Source organism: Saimiri boliviensis, chromosome 12 (genome assembly GCF_048565385.1).
Source record: "Saimiri boliviensis isolate mSaiBol1 chromosome 12, mSaiBol1.pri, whole genome shotgun sequence".
Lineage (NCBI taxonomy): Eukaryota > Metazoa > Chordata > Mammalia > Primates > Cebidae > Saimiri > Saimiri boliviensis.
In genome coordinates, this window is record NC_133460.1 from 27,855,106 (window position 1) to 27,882,738 (window position 27,633).

General features: G+C 48.2%; 1 protein-coding gene across 2 annotated transcripts; it reads right to left on the reverse strand.

Annotated features, from left to right (window-relative positions):
• Positions 1 to 7,401: 7,401 nt before the first annotated feature.
• LOC101035056 (neuropeptide Y receptor type 4-2) lies at positions 7,402 to 16,819 on the reverse strand. Of its 2 annotated transcripts, none has more exons than XM_074382166.1 (2): positions 16,597 to 16,819; positions 7,402 to 12,929 (listed from the first exon to the last, which is right to left on the reverse strand). In XM_074382166.1, exon 2 carries the CDS (start codon positions 12,870 to 12,872, stop codon positions 11,745 to 11,747), a length of 1,128 nt encoding a protein of 375 aa, XP_074238267.1. In that variant the 5' UTR covers positions 12,873 to 12,929; positions 16,597 to 16,819; the 3' UTR covers positions 7,402 to 11,744. The 2 variants fall into 2 exon arrangements, with proteins under 2 accessions (XP_074238267.1, XP_003930011.1); XM_003929962.3 differs by lacking the exon at positions 16,597 to 16,819 and adding an exon at positions 15,902 to 16,181.
• Between the last annotated feature and the right edge of the window lie 10,814 nt (positions 16,820 to 27,633).

Genomic DNA, 27,633 nt, shown 5'->3' on the forward strand with positions numbered 1-27,633 from the left:
CTGTCTGAAACGTCAGCTCAACAAATGAAATAAATTTTAATTTTAATTTCACTATTTTTAAAACAGCTTTATATCATGGCGAATTTGAATTATGCCAAGAATATTGTTTTTTGTTTGTTTCTCCAGAGAGGTGAAAAGACGGGCCAGGAAGCCAGTTTCGAAAGCCAAGAATCAAGGTAGCAGGATGCAGCCATTTTCCAGACAAGCAGGATGCAGGGTGCCGAAGAATTCAAGACTGGAGAGGCTCACTCCGTACGCAGGGCTGGCGCTCCTCCCACCTCCCTCTATAAACCTCTCTCTTTTCATGTCGTCCTGTCCCATGTTGTGTGTAACTGTTTTAAAGCTACATACTAGACAAAAAGTGGGATAGACCCTGTCTCTGAATCATTAAATACGCTGATGAGAAAACCTCTGCATTTTCTCCATCAGGATGTGACTAAGACCCCATCACCAAACAGCAGCGTGCTCAGACAGCGCCCAGGAATTTGGGCAAAAAACTGGTGCTCACAGCTGCCCAGTGAAGGTACAAGTCTCCCACCTACTGCAGGTATGGGACAGGTGGGTCAGTCCACAGAACAAAAGGTATGTACAGGAGGCCCTCTCTTTGGGAAATCCTTTGTCGATCCACCACCCACTCCTTAGTCATAAATCCAGAAGAGGCTGCAAATGACATTTCCAAGGGGCACAAAGCACACTATCTGGTGGGGGAGATATGGCTATCGCAGAGGTTTCGCCCGTGAGCGGGAGTTCTTTGTTCTGAATCATGCCCTACTTTCAGTACGGTTTCCTTGGCAGTCGAAAAGATGCCTAATCGAATGTCCCATTAACAGCTTTCTGAATGAAAGGATATGTGTTTTAAGAGAGCTTTGTGCCAGCACCCAATTACACTGATAAACTTTTCACAGTCTGACAGGAATTAGTTTCAAACAAGTGGTGACATTTAAACAACAGGAAACCTCAAGGCCACGATAATGCAGCCGCGCTCCCAAACACCCTCCTGCTCCAGGTTCATTGTCAAGTCCCCCTGCAAACGCCTGCTCAGCTGCCCAGGCCGGGAGTGCTGGCGGCTGCCGGCCAAGCACACACCTTGCTGTGCTCCGCCGACCTTCTCCCAGTATCTCCTCTGGACCCGGGAGCCCCAGTCCAGTCCGTCTATATTTGCTGGGGTTGTGAGGTATATCAGAATCGAAGAGATACTCTAGAAGGAAGGGCCTTCCAGACTGCCTCTCCAAAGGGCTATAACTTTCTTCTTTGGGAGACTTCCAGGTCTCTCCAGCATTTCCTCAGTCATCTCGGTATCCTGTAACTCAGTGAACCACAGCAACCACTCCCAGCTTCCAGCCACGAAGCTTGATCTTGAAGCTGGCCTCAATTCTCTGCAGAAGTGAGGCCACAGAACACAGGTGAAGGGCCCCTTACCTCGTGTCATCTCTGGTCTCAGCTCTGGAGAACTAGCTCCTCTGCCCGCTACCCCATCCTGTCCACCAAGACCTCCTTGCTGAACCCCACCCCCACCCCTGCCTCAGGACCCCAACTTGTTTGCTGACCTCCATGTCCTCTCACCAGATCCAGCCCTGGAGAGCTGGCTTCCTCTGGCCCACCACCAGCTCCGAATGCGTCCACACCCCAGCCAGCCACGGCACAGCCCTGCCTCTCTCTCTCTCATGGCTGATCTCTCTCCAGAGATCAAGACTCAGGCATCTCTCTCAGTCTGTTCTGGCTGCTGTCGCAAAATGCCTTAATCTCCATAGCTTATAAACAATAGAAATTTATTTCTCACAGTTCTGGAGGCTGGGAAGTCCCACACACTGGGGTACTGGCCTGCTTGTTTCCTAGTGAGGGCTATCTTCCTGGGTTGCAGATGGATGCTTCCCAGATGTATCTTCACTTGGCAGAGAGAGAAACAGAAAGAGAGAGAGAGAGTGAGAGAGAGAGAGAGAGAGAGTGAGAGAGAGAGAGAGAGAGAGAGAGAGAGAGAGAGAGAGAGACAGAGACAGAGAGAAAGAGAGAGAAAATGCTCTTTGGTCTCTTGTAAGGGCCTAATCTCATCATGAATAACCCCCATAACCTCATCTAAATCTAATCACTTCTCAAAGTCTCCACCTCCAGATTCCATTGCAGGTTAGGGTTTCAACATAGGAATTCTGGGGGCACACAAACATGCAGTTCAAAACACATGGAGACAAGGGGACAAGGTCTGGAGAGCCCTACCATCCTCGTTCAGACCCCTGAACCAAGGCTGAAGTCAAAGAACTTCCTTTGGAGAGCCTCATTCCATGAGCCGGTAAGTTCCCCATTTTGCCATCACCCACTTGAGTTTGGGTTTTTCCCCAGCTACTGAGTGCCTAACAGACATGATGCCCCCAATCTCACCTCCTGCGTTAAGTTTCCTGGGATTGCCACAACAAAACGTCACAGACAGAGAGGCTAACACAACAGAAACTTACGGTCTCACAGTTCCGGAGGCTGCGAGTCCAAGGTCAAGGTGTCCACAGGGCTGGTTCCTTTGGAGGGCTGTGTGGGAGCCTGTTGGGTGCCCCTCCCCCAGCTTCTGGTGGCTCACTTCCATCTTCATCATGCCTTGGCTTGTGGAAGGACTACCCTGAACTCTGCCTTCACTGTCACAACACATCCTCCCTGTGTGTGTTTCTGGGTCAAATTTCCTCTTTTTATAAGGACACGAGTCATAATAGATTAGGGACCCACTATACTCCAGTACAACCTCATCTTCACTAATCCTATCTGTGATGACTCTACCTCCAAATGTAGGTGCTGGGGGTTTGGAATTCAATATGTGAGTTTGAGGGGGACACAATTCAGCCCACACCACCTCCCCTGACCCTGAAGCAGATGCTGTTTATGCGCTGCTTCTGATCCTCCTGTCCTCACTGACCTCTTGGTCCAGCACCCACTGAGGCACCAGTTCTGAGAGAGCTCCCCGGCTTCACACAGGTGCGACTGATGGCACCTCACCTCACACTCCGAACACCCTTCTCACCTCCGCGGAAGCTGCTCTGTTCACATCCAGGTATGTTCAGCGTTCCTGTGTACCCCCAGAGTGTGGGGAGGTAATGCTCCATGGACGAACCTTTGCCAAGGGAACACGGGAACTGATGGATGAGTTCTTCCGTCTTTTTCCATTCAAACTGTGCTGAGATGGTTGTAAGAGATATTAAGGAATCAGCTACCAGCTCAGTAGCACAGCTTCAGCTCGGCTCTCCCTCCTTCCCTGTCTTCCTGATTCTGTTCCCTGGGATCTTTCTCCATAATAAAGGAAAAGTCCATAGACCTCTGCCTCAGCTTCTGCTTTTTGGGGAATGCAGGCCAATCCAGCCAGACGGCTCTTCCTCCATTGTAACCTGACCATGCCATTCCCCTGCTTAAAACCCTTCAGTGCCCCTCCATTGCCATAAAACTCAAACTCTCTAGCTAGGAGCTTCAAGGCCATTTGGAGGTCATCGGGCCAACCGTCTTTCCTGCTACAACAGTCTAAGTCATAGACGTTGGAAGACAACTGATTGGGTTTCAAGTCTGGCTCTTATTGAAAATGTGGAAAAAACAGTTTCACCTCTGTAAGCCTCAGTTTCTTCATCTACCCGATCTCAGGATTGAGGGGAGGCAATGTACATAAACCATCTGGCACAGTGTTTGGGGCACTAAATACATGGTAGCCAGTGTTTATTATTACAAGTAGGAGCCAGAAACCAGGATGCAAAGGTCACACAGTTAGCAGACAGTGGCTGTCAAACTTGGGACCAAACAGCTACAAAGCCAGATGCTCGCTCTCCACAAAAAAAAAAAGAGGTTGGAGTGCAGCTCTCCAGAGATGAACTACAACTGTTGGAAATTCACTTATACTATGGATGTTTCTTCTGAACCTCTTGTGAATGGCTGTTCTTGCCGAGTCTGGACAGTGAATGAAACATCTGCAGTGCCTGCTTCCATGGGGCTCATGTTCTAATGAGGGAGGGGGACCCTCAGCAAGGAACCAGCCATTGGGCTAAGTCCTGTGGCAGAAAGTGGACAGAAGAGGGGAGAGAGAGGGAAGAGGGTTATATTTTTACAGGATGCTTAAAAAATTACTCTTCTTTCTTTTGAGACAGGGTTTCACTCTGTTGCCCAGGCTGGTGTGCAGTGGTGCGGTCACAGCTCACTGCAGCCTCAAACTTGTGCACAGTCAGTCCCCCCACCTCAGCCTCCCACGTGGCTCAGAATACAGGCTTGTGCCACCATGCCCAACTGATTTTTGTAAACTTTGTAGAGATGGGGTTTCACTATGTTGTCTTGACTGGTCTTGAATTCCAGGGCTCCAGTGATCCCCCTGCTTTGGCCTCCCAAAATGCTGGGATTACAGGCACAAGCCACCATGCCCAAGCAAGAAACTACTCTTGGAATAAAGGTTCACTTTAGGTGAAGGGAGCAAGGAAGAAGGTTGATTTCAATGGGGTGGCATGCTAAGCAGCAAGAGTAGGAAGCAGAAAAGGCTGAGGCAGGAGTGGTCTCAGCCTGTTCAAAAGACAGCAGAGAAGCAAACACTGCTGAAGAGGAGTGGATGAGGGGAAGGTGCAGACCGTGACCGTGAAATCTTCCTTGAGCATGATGGAAAGCCACTGGAGGGTTTTGAACAGTTTTTGAACTAGGCATCTGACTGGTTTCCATGGATCACTCTTGAATGAGGCCAGAAAGGAGGCATCTGCCGTGATCTCAGCAGGGAGGATGGTGGCTTGAACCGGGGACAGAGCCTGGAGGCAGTGAGAAGTGGTCATTCTGAGAACATTTTGAAGGCAGTGCTTACAGAACTCACTGATAGATTGGATATGGGGTGTGACTAGGAGGTGATCCCAAAGATTGTGGCCCCAGCAAATGAAAAGCAGGACTTCCCCTGTCCTGAAAAGGGGGACACTGAGGAAAGAGGTAGTGGGGACAAATCTGGAGTGTGCTTTTGAATGTGCCGAGTTTGAGATGCCGACTGGTGTCGAGGATACACAAAGCATGCTGGACACCCAGATCCGGAGGTCAGGAAGACGTCCATACTGGAGACACATTTGGGGGCATTTAGCACCAGAAGACTGGGTGAGCTCACCAAGGAAATGAGAGGACCTCCAGGGCTCTCCTTGGGGATGTGGGGATGTGCCAATGTCCCAAAGTCAGGTCAGTAAGAGTCCAGGAAAGGAGATGGGGAAGGAGAGCCTGGTGAGGTAGGAAGAGCCACGAGCATGATTCCCTGAGAAAGCCACATGCGGGAGTGTCAAGGAGAAGGAAGTGACCAACGGCCCATTACTGCTGATGCCCACATCAGACAAGACTGAGAACTGGCCACAGGATTTGGCAACATGGAGGTCGTTGATGACCTCGGCAAGAACTGTATGAATGGACTGGTGAGCACAGAAGAGGAGAGGAAATGGAAGTTCCAAGATTAGACAGAGGGCCAGGGCCAGTATACCATGCCAATCCCAGCACTTTGGGAGGCCGAGACAAAAGGATCACTTGAGGCCAGGAGTTCAAGACCAGCCTAGGCAACAGAGAGAGACCTCATCTCTACAAAAAAAAAAAAAAAAGAAAGAAAGAAAGAAAAGAAAAACCAGCCTGGGCAATGTAGGAAGACCCAGTCTCTACCAAAATTATATATATATATATATATATATATTTTTTAATTGTTTAATTAGCTGGACATGGTGGTATGCACCTATGGTCCTAGCTACTCGGGAGGCTGAGGTGAGAGGACCACTTGAACCCAGGAGTTCGAGGTTGCAGCGGGCTATCATCGTGCCACTGCACTCCAGCCTGGGTGGCAGAGCAAGACCCTGTCTCTAAAAGAACAAAAAAAGAGAGAGAGAAAAAAAAAAAAAAGATTAGACAAGGCTCTGGAGGAGTTCTGTGCAAAAAGGAGCAGAGAACACTGACAGAGTGAGTGGTAGTAATAGTGTTCAGATGACAGTGAATGGGATCTGGGAACAACTGAGGTCCTTGGGGCTATTGGCTTGTTTGTTCTTCTCTGGCCATTCGAGCTCTCAGGGTCACCTCCCCCTCCAGGCCCCTCCACTCCAGTGACTCCTTTGATGACTTATCTACTCATGCAATTCTGAGTCTCTCCTGTGTCACCTCCTGACCCCTCCAGTGGCTCAGTCACTAACTGTGTGACCTTGGATGAGTCACTTAACCTCACGAGAAGCAGCAATCAGTGAATCCCGTGACTTCAGTTTCTTCCGGCATCAGGGTGGAACAAGAGTCACAGTGGTAGGGTCTGGGGGTGTTTCTCTAAGGTATGTGGAAACAGGCTTCCCTTTATCTCAGATTCATGGAGAACCCCAAGTTGGCTGTTAGAAAACTCTTGCAGACTGAATAGGTAAGCTTTTTTAGTATTAATTCTTCACTTAGCAAATGCTTGAGGGTCTTGCTCCATCCAAGGGTGTGTCAGAGCTTCTGCAGGGGTGGAGGATGAGCCTTTTGGATTTTGCCCTCAAGGAGCTCACAACCTTGTAGGGTGGTGGGTGTGTCTATTCAAAATCATAACAGGGCAGACTCTCCAACACATCATTTTGTGTCCATATTTAGGACCATTCGTCACAGTTGCACACACAAATTAAAGGACCACAGGAGGCAGGATGTTTTCGGTCTTGTGTCCCATGTGCCTCACAATTCATAAGCAGTCAGTAAATGTTTGTTGAATGAAAGCAGTATTGAATGGTACAATTTAATGTGTGTTTTGAAGCAAGGGTAGGATTTGGACCGACACAGAAGGGCAACGGGGCATTGCAGCCTGGTGGGGGGTGGAGTGGGTGGAGGCAGGAGGAGGGAATGGCAGGAGCAGATGTACAGGGACAGCAACACCCAACACATGGTTGGTAATTGTAGGCCCACTATGACTGGATCATGTGATATGTCAGGATGCAAAGAGATTGGAAAGGTAAGTTGGGGCCAGATGGTGGAGAGGGTCGAATTCAAGCTATGTTAAAGGGATTGGGTTTATTTATAGTAGGATGATCTCATGTTCCCATTTCCCAGGGTGATTTTGCCTGTGGTCCCAGTGTGATTATTCATGGCAGCCCCTTTCATACTCAAGTATCCCTGTTTGGATAAGTTATGTGGTCCCGCAACCCTAAAGGCTGTGTGGAGCCCCCAAAGGTTTCACAGAGGGACAGGTCAAGCTAACATTACAAAGGTCAGTGCCCCCAGTGCTTGCTGGACCTGGAGGCAGGAGCGGGGACACCCTCCAGTCCAGGCGATTCAGGTCAAAGTCTTTTGGTTAGTGGTAAATCTCCAACAGTTGCCAGGGTATGGTGAAATGAGCACTCTCCAGGGAGTGCAAATTGTTCCAGCCCTTTTTTGGAAATCAATTTTGCAGTAGACATCAAGAGTCTTGAGAAATGTCCATGCCCTTTGTTAATTTCACCTCTGGAAATCTCTCCTAAGGAAATAATTCCAAATATAGAAAAGGTTCTTTGCATAGACATTCATCATAAAACTCTATGCAACAGGTCTAGAAACAGCTCAGAATGCCACAACAGATGATGATTAAGAACAAAGGATGTATCTATCGGTGGACTCTAAATTCCATAGAACAGGGACAATGTCTGATTACTAACCACTGCATCCCCGCAGCTAACATGGTGTCGGACATATTTGTTTAATGAATAAACAAGTGAATAAAAATTCCGATCAGCTTAAACAAAAAAGATATAAAACAATCCTTAAATATAATATATAAATACCCATATGGACACACTATGATCTCAAACATTTTTTTTAAAAACAGACATATGTATATATGACTATGCATATAAAAACTTTTAAAATGATTCCCCAAAATGTAAACAGTGATTATGTTTGAGTGGTGGAACTCCTGATAATTTTTTTCATTTTATTTTTGTGTATATTGTATATCTTTCAGAATGAATATGACTACATTTATAATGAAAAAAAAAAAGACCACTTCAATACTTTAGAAAGGAAAGACTAGCATTAGACAGGATTTTAGTACTCACAGCCAGGATGTGATAAGATTTTGCACCCTCTGAGGGTTCCCAGTCAGTCTTTGTGGTGTGAATCTCCAATTCCAGTCATGATCCTCCTCTGTAAAATGGGTTCCTCCCACAATGAGTAGCAGAGGGTCCACCTGCTGTCTAGAGATGCCCCCCCTCCCAACACCCTGGGAGCTAGAGATATTGAGAGGTGCTGGCTTTCATTGGGGCAGTTTCTACACTCATAAGCAGCCATCAAAAATTATATCTAGGCTGGGCACAGTGGTTCACACCTATAATCACAGAACTTTAGGAGGCAGAGTGGGGCAGATCATCTGTGGTCAGGAGTTGGAGACCAGTCTGGCCAATATAGTGAAACCTTATTTCTACTAAAAATAAAAAATAAAAAAAAATTAGCTGGGCATGGTGGCAGGTGCCTGTAATCCCAGCTACTCAGGAGGCTGAGACAGGAGAATTGCTTGAACCTGGGAGGCGGAGGTTGCCGTGAGCTGAGATCACACCACTGCACTTCAGCTTTGGCAGCAAGAGTGAAACTACATCTCAAAAAAAAAAAGATATCTAGCAAGATAAAAAGAAAAAACCTGTTGATACAATTTTAAGTGAAATAGAGCAGAATACAAAAAGGCATGTTCACTATGAACATATCTATGGAAACCATGCATATGCCAAATATTTATCAAAAGAATATAAAGGTCTCACAAGAAATATGACCACATGCAGCCAAAGATGAGACAGACAACCAAAATTGAATACACCTTTTCAGTAGTAACAATTTTAGAGAGGTTTCCGGAACTAGGATGGGTGTCTACAGTTGCTTATCCAGTGACTCTAGGCTCCAGGGCAATCCGTTTCTTAGAGCAGAGCTTCTCAAACTTTAATGTCCATCAGTTAACCTGGGATCCTGATAAAATGTGGATTCAGATTAAATCGAGTGGGGCTGGCAACAAGGACTCTACATATCTACAAGCTCCAGGTGATGTTGGGGCACAGATAACACTCAATGAGGCTTCTACCCAATTCCTAGCACCAACCACCTTCCCCAGATAACTGGCTTGGCCTTCCATCCTCAAGCATGTCTGCACCTGGAATCATCTTTGTCACCAGCTTCTTGGCATCATCGAGACTAATAATAAGAAGCAGCTCCAGGCACTTGTATGGGATGGGATCCAGAGGGGCCTGAGGCCCCCAATTCCTTGGGAAGCTTGGACAATGACATCTTCCTGGGATGATGTGAAGACAAAAGTGACTCCATCCCAAGATGGATTTGCCATGTTGACTTCTGATTAACTCCAGTGCCACGAATGCCTCCTGACTCCTACTTTATTTACCGTCCCGAGTATAAGAATATGTACTGCTGCTTTTAGATCAGGGCAAGCTTGACATTATCATGCAAATTCTGGGTTATGGTCCACATGGGATTCTTGACTGCTGTGGCACGCTGCCATTCATTGTCTTGCTGGAGCACGTATATCCCTTTCTATGGTATATAAGCCTTGGGTCCGAGAGTAACAGTGAAGACCCAAGACCACCCTTCTGCCTGTAAGTTCCCTCAATAAATCACCCAATACTGGCTGGGTGCAGTGGCTCACACCTGTAATTCCAGCATTTTGGGAGGCTGATGTGGTGGGTGGTTCACCTGAGATCAGGAGTTCAAGACCAGCCTGGCCAACATGGTGAAACCCCATCTCTACTAAAAATACAAAAATTAGCCAGATGCAGTGGTGCGCACCTGTAGTCTCAGCTACTCAGGAGGCTGAGGCTGGAGAATCGCTTGAACCTGGGAGGTGGAATTTGCAGTGAGCCGAGATCGTGCCACTGCACTCTAGCCTGAGTAGCAGAGCGACACTCCGTCTCAAAAATAAATAAATAAATAATCACTCAATACTAACAAACTGGATTTGTCTCATTCCTTCTTTAGTCTCTTGGCTCCTCTGGAATTTGGGGATTGCTTTGCACATGTGGACTTTTTACAAAATAGATGGATCCCAGAGCCTGGGCTTTGCTCCAGGACCCATCTATTTTGGGCAGGTGGTCACCTGGAGAAACCAGCAGCAGATGGCACCACAGAACAAGCACAAACTGTATCCAAGGGCATGGCTCAAGAAATCTGCCCAAAATCCAACACAAAAATGAACAAAGGAACTGGATGGGAAATGTGACCAAAAGAAGGAATAAGCTAAACAGCTCCAGGAAGGGAGCTGCTGGCTCAAAGAGCACATGTCTTGGTTGTCAGCTACACGGGTTCTTGGTCAGGGGTGAAAGCCCTGTGCCAGACCCCCTGTGCAGAACCAATGCTGTCTCACAATGGGGCCTCTCCAGGGTTCCAGCATGTGAACACCCTGCCCTGAGAAGATATAGTTGGCCAGCCACTGTCCCTTCTGCTGGAGGGTCGGTCTGAGCCAACAGACCCATGCAGAGACATCCCATCTAAGGCAGCCCAGAAGCAGTCTTGACCTTTCCTTCCCTGCAAGGACAGGCTGTCTGGTCCACACACAGATGAAGCCTTGGGCCTGGTTCAGCATCCAGAGGACTGGGCCATAACCCCCAAGGTAAGATATTCACACTCATCGGAGCACTTTCTTTTTTTACCCTGGCTGGCTAGAGGAAGGGTACCCCCGATTTTTTCAGCCAGTGCCCCATGAAGTCAGACTCCCAGGACTCCCTGCCCCGATCCTACTGAAGGCCACTGGGATGCCCAATATCCTGGGGAAGCTTTGGAAGATTCGTGGCACATTATCTGGGGCAAGTCAGCTCAGTGGTCAGAACATGGAGTGAAGGAGGTTGCCGCCTTAGCCTTGAATTCTGGAGCCCTCTGTAGTGGGTCAACAGTGGGGAGAGCCACAGAGTCTCAGTCCAGCTGCCATATTAAATGAGGTCCTGAGACGCAAGGAAGGGCAGGCAGGAGACTGTGGCTGTAGCAGCCTGAGTCCTGGCCCCTTCCCATTCTGGACTCCTGTCCAGCACCAAACATTCAGCAGTGAGTGTCACCTTTGCCATCAACCCACCATGGAAAACACCCCTGGAGCTCTCTCCCTGTGCCAGGGCCTGTTCATGGCATGTAGGACACAAGCTCCATGACGATATGGATTTCCCCTGCAAGGTGCTCACATCTCATCGAGGAGAGGAACTTGCAGGCTGATTTCCATGTAAGACGGAAGACACTGTGATAGAGAAAAAGGATGGAGTAGGAAGTGAGTCCTAGAGTTCCTGCTGCAGAAGCCTGTGACCCAAGACTACCGGATCCATTCTCTTCAGCTGGATGCTCTAGTGATATGACAGTAATTCCACTGCTTTGCATATGCAAAATTCTTTACCACTTCTGAAGCACCATCTCTCACAGAGGCGAGGAGTTGACCAAGGTCCAGAGCTCTGACTCCAAGTGCACCTTCCCTCCCCTCACGGTGGCCTTGTGGTCTCATTGGTGGAGGTGAAATCCCTGGGTTCCCAGGCCAGGCATCTGTTGCTGTGTCACCAGAATGACCCCTGCCTGCTACCAGCAGACATCTCCGGCTCTGGCATCTTTCAACTCAAGCTGCAAGGCTTATTGTGACCTCTGGAATCTGTGTTTAGAATTCTCCCAGGAACAAACAGCTGAAGCATCAGAATGCCAGTCCTCATGATGCAAATGGATGCAAAAATGGCTCTTGCCAGCCTATCTAGGCCACAGAAAGCCAGGAATGCTGGGTGCCACCCCAGCTTGCAGTGTTCCCACTTAGCTGAGTGAAAGGCAAGGGACAGGGCAGGGAGAAGCCCTAGACCTGGTTAAATGGGGTTGGACCTGCCACTTAGCCTCAGAGACCCTTTGGAGACTTCCGTGTGCACTGTGGACAGGGGAAGATGCTCCAGCTCTTCTGTGGGGGTGCTCTGCTGGCAAGTCAGCACCAGGGCCTTAATCTCCTTCTTAAAGTTGGTGTTGAGGAAGCCATAGATGAATGGGTTGACGCAGGTGGAGGCCATGGCAAACAAGTGGCACACCAAGAAGATGAGATTGCCATGGCAGATGGGGATGGCCTCATGGTGCCAGTCCTCCAGGCTGTTGAACACATGCAGAGGCAGCCAGAGCACGGCGAAGGCCACCACCATCGCCACCAGCACCCCATTGACCCGCTTCATCTGCCCAGCTCGCAAGCTGTAGGTGCCCTTGTGGAACACGCGCCCCTGCCTCTGCAGGCGCCGGTAGATGCGTGCGTAACAGACCAGGATGAAGGCCAGCGGGAGGCAGTACTGGAAGAGGAGCAGGAAGGTGGTGTAGATGGTGCGGTGGTGAGCCAGTGGCCAGGACTCGGTACAGACCACCTTATCCGCCAGGAACTCCAGAGCCTTGGAGTGGTTCCTGTGGAAGACATCCTCCAGGATGCTGTTGGCCAGGAAGGGCAGGGAGAGGATGCAGGCAATGACCCAGATGAGCACAATCCCCAGGTAGGCCTGCGAGATGCTGGGTTTCCAGCCTGTCGGGTTGATGATGAGCTGATGCCGCTCCAAGGCCACGAGGACGAGCGAGAGGATGGAGACCGTCACCGACATGCACTGGATAAAGGCTGACATCTTGCAGAGGGTCTCTCCGAAGATCCAGTAGTCCATGATGGTGTAGATGGCAGTCAGCGGCTGGCAGAGGAGGCACATGAGGAAGTCAGAGAAGGCCAGATTGGCAATGAGCAGGTTGGTGACGTTGGCCTTCTCCTTCTGCTTCACAGTCACACACATCAGGCAGAGGTTGCCCAGGACCCCCACGACGGTCTCAATGCTGTAAGAAGTCACGATGAAGACCATCACATCCACGGAATCCTGGCAATGGTCAGAGAAGTTGTATGGGATGTCCGGGGTCTTGCTTCTGTTGTCACCCTGTGGGGACCCTGTGAGCAGCAAGGCCAGGAGGTGAGAGGTGTTCATAGTGGATGTGAAAAGATTCCAAGACTCGAACTAAGCGATACACTTCAGGGATGATGCCTGTAAGACAAACAGACAAACAATACTGAGAGATCATGCCCAGGGTAGAATCCAGGGAGGAGCAGGGCCAGGCAGAAAGGCTCTCAGCTGCTTCCGTCCCAAGGCTGGTACCTGGAGGAGCTATTACCTACGGCTCACAGTAAGACACTGGCATCCAGTGATTGCCACCCTGTTAGAAGCACGTGTTGCATGCTGGGGACTGTGCTCAAGGCTTTCGTCTGTTGGCTAGTTTATTCCCAGAGGTAGGTATTATCAATCCATTTCATAGATGAGGAATCTAAGACTCCAGGACGGAAGCAACTTGCCCATAGTCACACAGCTAATAAGTAACGGGGCCCAGTTACAAACTCAGGCCGTCTGATGCCAGAACTTGTTCCACCAATTCCCTCCAGCCTCGGGATTTGAGGCTGTCCTGATGAAAAAGAAGGTGGAGTGTTGTATGCAGAGTTTAGTGACAGAGTTGCTCAGGGAGCATGGGTAGAAAGCCCCTTGTCACATTTTACTTGAATGAAGACAGCAATAAGTACCGCTCTGACCAGGGCTGCTTGTGTCCTTCCACGGCACCCTATTCCCTTCGAGACAGAACCAAAGCCTCAGGGATCCACATAGTACACCCTCCTGGTCTCAGCCCCTTCCTGCCCCGCCAGCCTTGTTTTTTTAGGTGATACCTGGCAACGCTGAACACTGCCCAGTATGCAAAGACTGGCTCATCAGCACAGCAGCTTCCTCCTACCACCCACCATGTGCAGACACACCTGGCCAAAGTCACAGGTGTCCAGTGCCCTCCCCAGAACCCACCTTATGACTGTGTTCAAGTCACCTGATGCAGTGTGCAGCTCACAAGCACACCGGACTGCTCCACACTCTCCATGTCCTGGGAGAGCCTGTTCCTTTTCTGAGGACCTCCTCAGTACCATGGATCCCCTACTAAAGACTGAGCTGGAATTTAGACTCCAGAGTTCCCCCGCGGTAGTACCAATGATGGATGTTTTCCACGGGAACCACCATACCTCCACCCACATCACTGTGACACCTCTCAGATTCTCGAGTCTTTATTAATCCCACAGTTTTGCAGTTCTCAACCTTCAGTAAACATCAGAGTCACTCTAGAAGTATATCTAAAGTGCAGACCCCAGGGCCCTTCCACCAGGAGATGTAGTTCAGTGAGTACAGGATGGGGCCCAGGAATCTGTATTTCATAAGTAGACCACATGATTCTGATGAACATGGCCCATAGGCCCCATCCTGAGAAACGCTATTCATAGCAGAAAACCCTATTTGAGATATTCTTTATGTCTCATGTAACGGCCATATGCATTTTTGAGCATACATATTTTCTTCATGATCGATTGCTACATTAAGGCAGTTTTTACAAAGTAAGGCCAAAATCAGCCAACTCAGTAAACTCTATTTGTCGACTGTCATGAATGTCACTCACTGTGCATTTGATCTATTTATAAAGATGAGTCACTGAGGTCAGGAGTTCAACACCAGCCTGGCCACCATGCTGAAATCCTGTTTCCACTAAAAATACAAAACTTAGCCAAGTGTGGTGGCATGTGCCTGTAGTCCCAGCTACTTGGGAGGCTGAGACAGGAGAATCACTTGAACCTGGGAGGCAGAGGTTGCAGTAAGCAGAGAGTGCACCACTGTACTCCAGCCTGGGCAACAGAGTGAGACTCTGTCCTCACCCTCCCCCCCCAAAAAGTCTCATTTTGTCATTTACAAGATCAAGCTGCAAATTCACCTGATAGTTCACAGTCTGGTTATTTAGGACACCAGACCTTAAAGGCAGGAAGATTTCTCTGGCATTACGGTCTTCTGACAAAAAGGTCTACTTGGGGCTGAACATGACAAACTATTCCAGCGCCAAACACCAAGCCCAGTATAAGACAAAGAGCAGCCCCAGCTGCGTGAACCTGTGGCAGATGCACTGCACTCAGAAGCAGCAAATAGGCCAGCACCCAAGGCTCTGGGTGACCATCAGCAGGCTCAGCCAGCAGTGTGGATCATCACCGACAGCATGATCAGAGTGGAAGTACTGAGAGGGGAGGGCTGCAGAAAATGTTCACTGCTTCATTCACCCACTCAGTAAATGTGTGTCAAGCCCTGAGCTAGAAACAAGGGCTGCAAAGATGACTTCCACAACCATGGCCCTCCCAGACCAGAGGGGTTGACCAGCACAAAGGCAGACAGAACTCATTGTCATTGCTGACGCCAATATGAATGAGAGATCTGTGAATTGAGAGATCATAGAAGGAGCAGGGAGCAGGGAGACAAGAGAAGAGGTGGCAATGGTGCAGGGCTCGAAGGCTGAAGAGGAGTCAACCAGCCAAACGGACAGGGAGAAGAGGGAACTCGAGGTGCAAGGAACAGCCTATGCAAAGGCACAGAGGCAGGAAGGAGCAGAGCCTGCTGGGAAAAGTAAGCAGAATAACTGGTGCCAGGGTGGCAGATGATGAGGCTGGAGCGGTGGGCCAGACCAACAATCCCAAGAACGTTCCAGAAAGATCATTTGGATATAGAAAATGGATTGGAGGAGAGGGCCAAGACAAGAGGAGGAGGAGCACTGAAAACCGTGGTGACTGGCATCTGCCTGGGGCTGCTGGGCTTAGGATACACTGACCAGTGAGGACAAGGGACCTCAGGGTCCTCAGGCACACCCAAGGGGGTGGCGAGTCTAGGAGGGGAAGGGTGGATTGTTACACGAGGTCAGTAAAATGGTGTCTCTGCGTTTTGTCTCCAGGCAGCTCTCCAGATCAAAAACTAGAGCCAGCTGCAAGCCCCAACAGGGACCCCCTGCAGCCTACCTTCCCAGGCAATCGCAGGAAAATGAATGAATCAAACAAACAATGCTAATCTCCAATGGGATTAGAATAGGGAAGGCCCTTTGCTTTGTCTCCTGAAATCTCAGCAAAAGCTGCTATCACCTAATGCCCACAGCGCCCAGACACCTCAGATGCACCCCTTACCTCCTCGGTTCGCAGCTTACAGGGTGAGGATGGGGCCGCCCATGTCTCAGGTGAGGAGACTGAGGTCCATAGTGGGGCAGGATGCTCCCCAGATCCAGTGTGACTCTCTGCGTGGGGCCAAGGGCAGGTAGGGCTCCCAGCTTCCCGGAGGGTTCGCACTGGACCCACTCGGGCCCCCCTCCCCGGCCGCACTCCTGTCCCCAGGAGACACCAGGAGCCTGGCAGAGCCGAGCCTGCTTCACCTGCTGCTGCCTCGATGCTGCCGGCTTGTGGAGCAGAGCCGTCTGCTAGGCTCCCGCCTGCGCCCGCCCAGCCTGCCCCTTGCGCCCGCCCACGAAGAAGCTCCAGCCGCCAGCCCGCCCAGGGACCCCAGCGCTCGCCCTCCCGGGAGCCGCATCTTGGGCCCCTAAGAGACACGCGGAGCTACAGCCCTGCCCACGCATCTCTCTCGCCCCCACCTCAACCCTGCACATAGCAAGGCTAGAGCTGCGCTTTCTCTTTCTTTCTCTCTCTCCTCTCCCTCTCTCTCTCTCTCTCTCTCTCTCTGTCTCTCTGTGTGTGTGTGTGTGTGTGTGTGTGTGTGTGTATCTGTGTCTCTCTGTCTGTCTCTCTCTCTCACCTTCTCTCTCTATGGGTGTGTGCATCTGTCTCTGCCTCAGTTTCCTCACTTATGAAATGGGTATAAAAAGACCTACCTTCCATAAGTTCATTCAGAAACATTCCTTGCAGATCTCATATGAGCCTAGCTCTCCTGCTGGGCACCAGGGCTGGAAAAGACAGGCTCCCTGTCCTTGGTTCCTTCTGGAGCTCTCAGCCCTGGGGGAGAAGACAGACAGGAGACAAGGAAAGAGGGAAACAAGTTACTACAAAGAGTGAGATGCCCTACAAATGGGTCCAACAGGCCAGATGGATGGCACAGCCATGGCAAAAGCCCCGAGGCTGGGGGCATTCAGCCCCCAGAGGCCAGGGGAGGGTGTGTGGCTGAGAACATCAGCCAGGGTGAGGGAAGGAGATGGGCATCCAGGGTGTGAATGAACAGTCAGGGCGGGCCCTGAAAGTGGAGTGTCTTATCTCAGCCAGTCCCAAGGTTGTTGCCAGGAGGATTCAGTGAGAATGGTCACTTTCTCTTTTGGAGCTGAGATGCACGCAACTTGGCTGTAATGGAACAGCTTTGCTTACAAGGACTGCTCCTGTTTTGAATACACTAGCTTACAATTTCCCTCTATGTGGCAAAGTCACATGTATACTTAGAGGACCTCCTGAGGGCAACAGATCTGCTTTAAGAGCACCTCCCAAATACTGGACGTACACACCTGTCCAGTGAAACCTCCTGTGGCTCCCCATGCAAATGTCCCCACGATGTCACGGCAGTGGCCCCTCTACAAGGACAGCTGCATTTTGTCCTTCTAGAGGGGCCATTCACAGTGCATAGACTCTAAAGACATTATCTTAGTTATCATCACAACAGTTCTGAGAGATGGGCATTTTTATTCTTGTCATGCTGATGAAACAAAGTGAGACTCAGCAACTGAGCAACTTGCCCAAAGTCACTCAGCCAAGAAACAGCCAGATACAAGATGTGAACCCACCTGCCAAGCGCCCAGGCCTCTGCTCATTGTCACTGTGGACTGGCACCCATCGTCTCTTCTTTCTGGACCACACTGCTTCCTGCCTCAACTACGTGGAAAGCTGCTGCTCCTCCGCTGCACCCCAGCTCTGATGTCCCCTCTGCCATGACAAATTCCTGCCACATTCCCATGCTCGGCTGCAAAGGCAGGCGTCGCAGCCTGGTCGGTTGTCTGCATGAGCTCCCTTGTCTCCCCATTCCCCTCTTTTTAGGCCACAGTTCTTGTCTCTGCCCCAAGATGCCAGCACAGAACCACACACAGCATCTGAAAAAGGAGGGAGGGAGGGAGGGAGGGAAGGAAAGAAAGGAGGGTGGGAGGGAGGGAGGGGAAGGAGGGAGGGAGATGGGGGTAGATTTCAAGGGGACCTGATTGAGATGGTAGCTTCCAGACATGTAAAATCAGAGAACATTGCTAGACCAGAAACCACTCAACTCCAGCTGGGAGCTCTATGGACACCTGTCTTCTGTGCAGGCAAGAACTCAGTCACTGTCACTTCCTTCTTGCAGGGCAGCTGTGTGGTGTCTGGACTTGCTAGTGAGCCCTTGGAGGCAAGCTTCCACATAGATGCATTTGAGAACTATTGCCCAAGGCACGTGGCCTGAGCCCTAGTTCTTGTGGGTCAGAGAACAGTGGAAGAGCCGAAAGTGTGGTAAAAGCAGCGAACAGCTCTCATGCCAGGCAGAAGCACCTGCACCTGCCCTTATTCCCTCCTCATGCCTAACTGGTGTGATGTGCTCATCCCATTTCACAGGCAAGAAAACTGAGCCTCAAAGAAGCAGAGTGTCTTGTCTCAGCCAGCCAACTTGTAGACAGCAGGGCTGGGCTTTCAATCCAAGGTCCAAGCTCTTCTTTTAGGACCATAGAGCCGGGGAGAGAGGTAGGTAGCTCTTCCCAGCGGTCAGTCCAGGTTAAACCAGTACTCCCAGAGCTGGCTGCCAGACCCTTGCCTCTGCTAGGGAAAGGAGACAGCACCCCCTGGAGGCAGCAGAGCCCTGCACCAATCACAGCCAGAGCACTTGAAGCTCCCCAAGAAACCAGAGACTCTAAGCAAGAAATGGGAGCTGCTGTCCTTTCTTGCTTGAGTCCAGGGCCCGAAGCCCAGCCTGAGAGGCTCTGCCAGTCAGCCAGGCTGCATTCCATCATCTCTGGGGAAGGGACTGGGTAGGATTGTCCTTCTGCCATAAAAGTGGCTGGCTGGTGTGACTTACTGGAGACTGACCCTCTTAATAGCTTAGTGACAGTTTCCCTTCCCACCCCATCAGGAATGTTCCTCATGAATCACCCAGAAGTCAGACAGGAGCACGAGTGCCTCAGGTGTGTGCAGTGCTCCAGATGACCCCTCTGACCCTCAGTCCATTGCATGGTCAGTATTCACCCGGTCCTATGAGGAAGCTGAAGGTCGGCTAGTCGGAGGCTGGATAGACCCCATCTACCCTCCTTGCTGCAGATTGGCTGGGATTTGGAATCACACCCATTCACAGTTGCTTTCACCACATTGAGAGTCAGTGTGGTGAATGGTTGCAAGCCGGGCATGGAAGCTGTCTTGCAATGCCCCAGGTTCTCACCTGCAAAGCGAAGCCAAGAAGGAAGTTTGCCTCGGGAGCTGTTGTGCTGAGAAATGAGTTGAGATGAGAATGGCCCTCCGCACTGTTATGAGTGGGAAATGCCCTGCAGAGCTGTGGCTGCTGTTAGCACTCCTGTGTCCTGCATGCCTGCCCACCTCCCTGAGCCTCTGCCCCAGAGCTAATGGGCAGCCCCATCAACTCCATCTGGACACCTCTCCAAACACACATAATGACCCAGACCTCTCACCTGAACAGTCCTAAGAGGTCCTGCTAGCTCAGCCATGGTGAGCATCTCCTAGACGCTGGACATACACAACTCTCCAGTGAAACCTCCTGTGGCTCCCCATGGAAATGTCCCCATGGAGCCATGACACTGGTCCCTCTGGAATGGGTCCCTCTGAAATTAGTCTGACTCTAGTCCTCTTTCAGACATTCTAGTGCTGCCTCCCCCAGACTCATTCTGCATGTAAACTCTTCATTTTCAGGGAGTATGGTTGGGCTTCTCAGATCTAGGCTTGTGTAGATGTTGATTCCACGGCCTGAACTCATAAAGCTCTCCACTCTCAGAGACCCATCCCATACACACAGGTCCCTGAGAAATGTCCTTGACCATCCATGCCCTGACCTGTGCATTCTGAAGGGCAGCTGTGAAGCATGGCCCACCCACATAGAGCTCCTGGGAGGCCATCCTGCTTTTTTCCTGGAAGGCTATAGCAGAGGAAAGCCACAACAGCTATCCAGGGAAACCAGTTTATTTTCTGGTTCTTAGAGAACCAAAGATCCTCACACATTTAGAAAATCGCCAGCACAAAGGAGATAGGTCAGGACAAATAAACAAAGTAACTGATCCCAAAAGAAGCTGAAATAACTTCAGGAATAGAAAATAACTTTAAGAGACGAAAAACTTCCTTTAATATGTAGATTAGAGAAATTACTGAATCCATACAAGAGCAAATTGCCATAAAGTAAGAGAGACCAAGAAAACAAGAAAGAACTCTTAAAAACTAAGCATGATTACTGAAATTTGAAATCATATCATTAGAAGGGATGGGAGAACAAGCTAAGGAAACATCCCATCATGTAGAGCAAAAACACAAAAAGATGGAAAACTTTGGAGCTAAAATAAGAGACATGGATGATTAACATTAATGACCCATCATCAAATTACTAAAATTTCCAGGAAGGAAAAATCAAGACAATGAAAGGCAACATATCAGTCACAGTCTGTGAAGGAAACATTATTCCTCCTCCCCACCCCAGATTGTCAAACAAAGGGACTTTAATAAAAAGGTAACTTATACAGGTGTGGGAAGGGTTAAGGGTAAAAAAAACAAGAAATGGTAAGGTGCCCAGAGACTGGCAGGTGAGAGAAGTAGTTACCACCCTACAGCTAAAAGAACAAGAGGAGAAAACCATGTTACCAGAACTGGAGGACTGTGGCGAAAGGGCCACCCAGTGGGAGCTTCTGCAGAGTGGAGGCATGCCACTGCCACTAGACAGCACTGAAGCAAGAGGAAGCAGAAAAGAATTACACCAACCTCTCCTTCCTTCCACTTCCAGCCTCCTGTCAGTCCCTCCCATTGACCAAACTCAGCTGCAGTCCTGCCAGCAAAGGAGCCGTCAGCTTCCCTGGCCACAAGGAAGAGCAGAGAACCACAGTAGAGAATGTATCTAGGTGGGGTGTGAGCAAAATAGTCAACATATGGAATCATCAATGGCAAGAATATTTCAGAGCTATGGATTAAAAGGATGCCCTGGGTATTGCTCCACACCTAGACAGGTCATTGCATAATTTCAAAACACAAAGAAAAAGGGAGAAGATTCTAAAATGTTCCACGAATGGGAGCAGGAAGAGAAAGATCGCCTACAAAGAAAAGGAGAGACAGACCATTCTCAGTCTTGTCAGCAACATAGGATGATGGAAGACTCTGAAAAGATGGAACTATATTTTTAGGACTCCTGGAAATATATTTTGAAGCTAAAACTCTCATCCCAGCCATAATATCAAGTGTAAGGGTAGAATTAAGGATATTCTAAACTTGCAAGTTTATATTTCCTGAACCTTTTCTGAGGAAGTTCATTAAGAAAGTGCATTCATCCATTTTCACACCACTGTAAAGAACTACCTGAGATTGGGTAATTTATAAACAAAAGAGGTTTAATTGACTCACAGTTCCACACAGCTGGGGAGGCCTCAGGAAACTTACAACAATGGCAGAAGGGGAAGCACGGCACATCTTGCATGGCAGCAGGAGAGAGGCTGGGGACTGCCAAACACTTTTAAACCATCAGATCTCGTGGAAACTTACCATCACGAGAACAGCATCGAGTAAACTGCCCCCATAGTCCAATTACCTCCCACCAGGTCCCTCCCTCAACACATGAAGATGACAATTAGAGATGAGATTTGGGTGGGGACACAGAGCCAAACCATATCAGAAGGTACTCCAACACAACTAGTACTTAAAGCAAACAAGGAGAGATGAGGTCAAAGAAATGGTTGAACTGCCCCAGGAGCCTGAGATTTTCTTTCCCTACTCAAATAGTAAACCAGCATTACCATATTTCCAGGAGAATTACAGGGATTGGTACCACGATTAAAGATTTGAATGCTGCAGGGACATGGATGCCTGTCACATTTCTACCCACTTGGCTCACCTCTTTAGCTCTTTAGCCTGTGCAGAAAGTTGTTGAATCTTGGAGAATGACTATAGGCCATCATAAATTTAATCAGGCATAACTCCAATTTTAGCTGCTTTTCTAAATGCAAGATAGAACAACTTCACCACTCCTAGCACTTAGTATGTAGATGTTGACTGGGTTCATGTTTTCTCCCCATCTATATCAATAAGACCAGCAGAAGTTTGCTTTCACCTGGCAGGATAGAGGTACAAAGCCAATGTCTCCTCCCAGATCATGTTCATTCTCCAGCTTTCTGTTATAGTGTGGTCTACAGAGGCTTTGATCTTCTGAACATCCCACAAATCCACAGATGGTATGCTGGTGCACTATGCTGGTAATAGATGCTGATTGAACTGATGAGCAGGGAAAAGAAACCAAATGCCTTCATAAGTAGTATGCAGCGCATGGGCATGGGTGGTGCAATAGCCATCATCACCTATGCAGTCTGAGATGAGCACACTGGATGTGCACAGGATGGTACCCTTCTGGGATAGGGGAGCCTAGCATGTTATGTCAGAGCCAGAACAGGACAAAGCATGGCCATGCAGGAAGGCAGGGGCACAGTGGCCTAGCACAGGGTGTTAGAGTCCAAGCACTGTCAAGTGAAAGTCCATACAACAGAAGGGGACAACTACCAAGTGTGGATGCCAGAGCCACAAAGAATGAGTGGAGGGGCAGAGTCCTGCTATGGAAGATTGGGTGCATGCAGGGGAACCAAATGAACAAAACCTGGAGCCAGTTTTCTCACTCATGGAGAAGGCAGTCATGAATATGGAAGGAGAGAAACTCAGAATGAGCCCTGTGGTTTTGATTAGAATTGAAAGTATTGAGCTCGAGGTTTTCTACATAGAGAGATAAATATTGATGTAATAGTGTGTGTGCATATACATCCTTGTTTTGTCTACTGAGAGAATCTGGGAGCAGTGATACCCCAATAGCAATGAACACTCCTAGCACCCATATATTGACTTCTAAATACCATTCTCTGTTAAAAGAATCAAAGGCTTCTTCAGAAAATGGCCGATTCCAGGGTTGGGGCAGGGAAAGCCCAAGATAAACCTAAAAGATCTAGGGGACTAGAAAGTAATGAAGTACTCTAAGAATAATGGCTGCAAGCCGGAAAAGCCCAGAATCCAGCTTGAAGGGACCCTTGATGGCCAAATATTGAACCATGTGAGCATCAAAGTAAATAATAATGATGACAGATAATAACCCACTGAATAAAATAAAAATCTGAGTCCATTTCAATATAAGTAAATGATGGAATAAAGTGAAAGTCTGATGAGGAATGGAATATTTTCATGGTTCAGTGTGCCTCATCACAAAATACTTGTTTATTATAAAGAGAGGAGTCACCTTACAGTGGAGAAGGCTGGCAGTCGCCTCTGTCATCAAATGATTATAGCGAACACCATCACTAATCCCAGAGTCAAATGACTCACTGCATGACAGGATGCAAGGAGAACCCAGCATAGCTTCTGTGATCTTCCTGCCGAAGGTGCGTGCAAGTGAATCCAGCCCCGAGGAAGCATCAGACTCACCCCAGGTGAGGGACACGCTACAGAATAACTGGGCTGTCATCGGAAAACATAAGGCCATGGAAGTCAAGGAAAGAAAGGAGAACCATTCCAGATTGAAGGACACCAGAGGCAGGGTAATGAAACCTGTGTACCTTGGGACAGCTGATGAAACTTCCGTGGAGCCTGCAGATAAGGTGGTAGCAAAGTGTTCATGCAAATAGCTGGGATCATGCTCTCAAATGGTGCAGAAAAATCAACGTTCTTTATTTTCACTTGTAACATTTTTATAAGTTTAAGATGATTTAAATTATATTTAAAAGGTGTCAAAATTTTCTTCATCTTTATAGAATAAAACAGAAATAATAAACATTGAATGTGGTAACCTCTGGAAAATAGAACCAGGGGAAAGAAGAAAAGAATACTAACAGGAGCTACCTGACCCCTAGGATTTTACGTCATTTTTTGGCTTTGTTTCCTTTATTAAATTTCTCTCTTTTAAAAAAGAATGAATACTTACAATTTTATAAAGGAAAGTATCCAGAAAACATATGTAATTAAATCCCATAGTACGAAGGGCAAAGAAGCTTGGCTACAACCATTACAGCCTCAGTTTCGTCATCTGCAAAATGGAGCCAAGACTGGTTCAGGCTCATTACAAACTGGTAAAGTTTCAAAGAATTAAGGGATAGGGATATAACATCAAACTCTTTTAAAAGCCACATAGGAGGGAGGTATGAGGGAGGGCTCCTAGGACTTCAAGAGGGAAGCCGATAAGGGCCTGCACTTCCAAGGAGCCTTCTAAGTAGATTCTGGCCAGTGGGGCTGATGAAGTGGGCATACCTGCTGTAGAAGGCGTCTCCTTGGGCCCTGTGGGATCACCCATTCTTTGTTTGCCTTTGCTTCTCTGCTGAGGCCATAAAGAGGCTGGGCTGTAAAATAACCCACTCTGGCCCCAGGACAGAGATAAGAGATGTCAGCTGGCAGCCAACACTTTCCCTGGCTCCCACTGCAAACAGCTGGCCCTGCCCTGCCCACCCCCACCTCTGCCTCTCTCCAGGGTAAAGCTGGACTTCCCTACTGCCTTCTCCCTGCCCTGTTCTCAACAATGCCGCTACCCTTGTCCTCCACTCTATTTCAAGGAAATTGCCATCTGTCACTAAAGCTTTATCCCATGGTCCAATCTATGACCTTGAATCTGACCAGTCCAGAACAGCATTATCCCCCTTGATGGAGAATAAGAGAAGGACAAGGATAAAGGCACATTATTTCCCTAGAAGTCTATCTTCCCTATCTTGTGTGAACCAGTGAACTTATCAACCCAGAGTGGGTCAGCTACCCTTCTGTGGAGCACATTAGAAGAGAAATACCAATGCAGCCCAGCCTGCGCATTTTGTATCGACTTTCCCAATCCTTCTCTCTGGGGCTTCTGGAACTATAGAAATTCGTTCCATCTACTGTCATTCAACTAATATTTTAAAACAGTTCAGTAGACTGAATGTTACACGAGCAATAGACTCAGTGTTACATGGTCACTGGATGTACAGTTTCACTTCCAAAGACATGTTATAAAAAAGGGCACAGATAGGATAAGTAAAATATGGACCCAGATTACCATACGCTTTGAACAAAGAATTTACCCGATTCTATTCCCAGTCTCAGATTGTGCTTAACTTTGTTGTTCTAGCAAATTTGCCTAATACGGTGATTATATCAATTAGCTAATGCTGAGTAAGAAAGAGTCACAAAATCTCAGTGACATACAGTTGACATGACTGCAGCTCAGCTGGGGCTAGCTGATCTAGTCTGAACTCAGTGGGGCAACTCTGTTTCAAGCCATGAGTCCAACTAGACGGCTCCTCACTGAGGTTTAAGCAGCTCCACTGACGTTCCATCTGGGGCTCAGGCTGAAGGGGAAGTTCAAAAGAGTTATGCATGGACTTGGCAGCAGTTCAAGAGGACAAACCTGGCTCTGCAAGGGCATTTCCATTCCCCCGTGAGTCTCATCTGCTAACATCCATTGACCAAAGCAAGCTGCATGGCTGAGCACAGTCAAGAGGCAGAGAGCTGCCCGCCACCTGCCCTGAGACGAAAGCAAGTCAGAGCCATGCCCAACATTAATTCAACCAGGAACTACACTCTTCCAATGAAATGGAGAGGTGAAGAGTGAAACATGTTTGAACAGTAATCTCATCTATCACAGTCAATAATACAATTTCAGAAATATTAAGCAAATCCGTATTTGTTTCTATCTCACTGAATATAATAATGAAAAATTTCCCATCCTCCATTATCAACTCCAACTCATTTTTTCCACAGATAATTTTAAATCTTCCCCAAAAAGAAGCTCCATTCCATTTTCTTATAGAAATAATAAACTTAAAATTTCCCATCTCCTAGAGCAGTTTTACTCGGAAACAGATAACAGTTTCTCTACACTTCCGACTGGGCTATATAAAGTTCTACGAGGACACACAAACATAGACAAAAAAGAATATTGCAATATTAATCTGTGTGTTTGTGTGTGTGTGCGTGTGTATGTGTGTGTGTCTGTGTGTGTGTGTATCACGTGATCACATGAGAACGTTCCCAGATCCAAATGAGGTTATAATAGCAGCTTATAATTAGAGTATTCCATTATACACAAAATCTTTCTCCTAAAAACGGTTAAATCAAGTTTAGCTGGCCTGGCACGGTGGCTCACACCTGTAATCCCAACACTTTGGGTGGCTGAGGTGGGCTGATCACCTGAGGCCAGAAGTTCAAGACCTGCCTGGCCAACATGGTGAAACCCCATCTCTAATAAAAATACAAAAAATAGCCAGGTATGGTGGCATGGGCCTGTAGTCCCAGATACTTGGGGGGCTGAAGCAGGAGAATTGCTTAAACCCGGAAGATGGAGTTTGCAGTGAGCCAAGATCACGCCACTGCACTCCAGCCTGGGCGACTGACTGAGACTCCATGTCAAAAATAATAATAAAAAAATAAATCAACTTTAGCCTAAAACTGCCTCCTGACACATTTTAAGTCCGGCCTAAAAGTTTCTCTGTACATCATAAACTAGAACAAATGCAAGTGTAAACAGACTAGCCTACACTTGTGCTAATCACTGAGTTTTGGCCAATCAAATGTAGCCAACTATTCAAACCCTGTTCAAATAAGGCAAACACCAAGCTGTAACCAATCCACTATTTCTGTACCTCACTTCCGTTTTCTGCACCTCACTTTCCTTTTTCTGTCCATAGATCTTCCTCCACCACGTGGCTGTGCTGGAAGTCTCTGAGGCTACTCTGGCTCAGAAGGCTGCCCAATTTGTGAATCATTCACTGCTTGCTCACTTAAACTTCTTTAAATTTAATTCAGCTGAAGTTTTTCTTTTATCAGATGGTGTCAGAGCGGGATCTGAAGGAGAGCTTCTGACGACCCCCAGGAGAACTGAGTGACCAAAGCCAGGTACCCGCAGAACCCATTTGTGTCCGTTGATCTCTCAGAGCTGCTGGGGATTGTGGTTAAGTTTTCTCTCCAATGTCGGAGCTCCACGGATTTGTGTTTTGAGCCCGCTGAGTTTCTTTGAACAAATTTCTGTTTCAAACTGGGTTTGGAAGTCATGACAGAAACTGGGCTGGGTCGAGGAATGGATCTGATCCAGTAGTTAACTGGCTTGGATTCAGTTAAAGGCCTCTTACATCTGCTGGATCAGAAAAAAACTGGTAGTAAATGGTAATATTGCAGGGTGTAGAAAATTTGCTATTGAAGATTCACAGGGATTTTTGTGTTTTACCCCTTTGTTTCTTTTTTTTTTTTAGATGGAGTAGTCTCGCCCTGTTGCCCAGGCTGGAGTAGAATGGTGCAATCTTAGCTCACTGCAACCTCCACCTCCCAGTTTCAAGTGATTCTCCTGCCTCAGACTTCCAAACAGCTGGGATTACAGACGTCTGCCATCACGCCCAGCTAATTTTTTGCAGTTTCAGTAGAGATGGGGTTTCACCACGTTGGCCAGGCTGGTCTTGAACTCCTGACCTCAAGTGATCCACCCACCTTGGCCTCCCAAAGAGTAGAGATTACAAGTGCAAGCCACCGTGCCTGGCCTGCAAGTTTTCTTACACACAGATAGGAAAAAAATTATTGGCTAAGTTGATCAAAGGAACCTGAGAGCAAAGCCAATATCTGAGGTAAAAATTGGATCCTTAATTTCTGAAGAACTGAGTTCCTTCTGGCTTACACATGCATAGGTGTTAGGTCCCAGAAGTAGCCAAGTCTTTTAGAAATGGCGAAATCTGACTAAAGATAACCTAGAGTGGAATGTTCCAAATGAACAAAACTGCCCTCAAGTGCATTTG

Coding starts and splice junctions, on each gene's coding strand:
- LOC101035056 (XM_074382166.1), bottom strand. CDS start 12,872: ATGAACACCTCTCACCTCCTGGCCTTGCTGCTCACAGGGTCCCCACAG.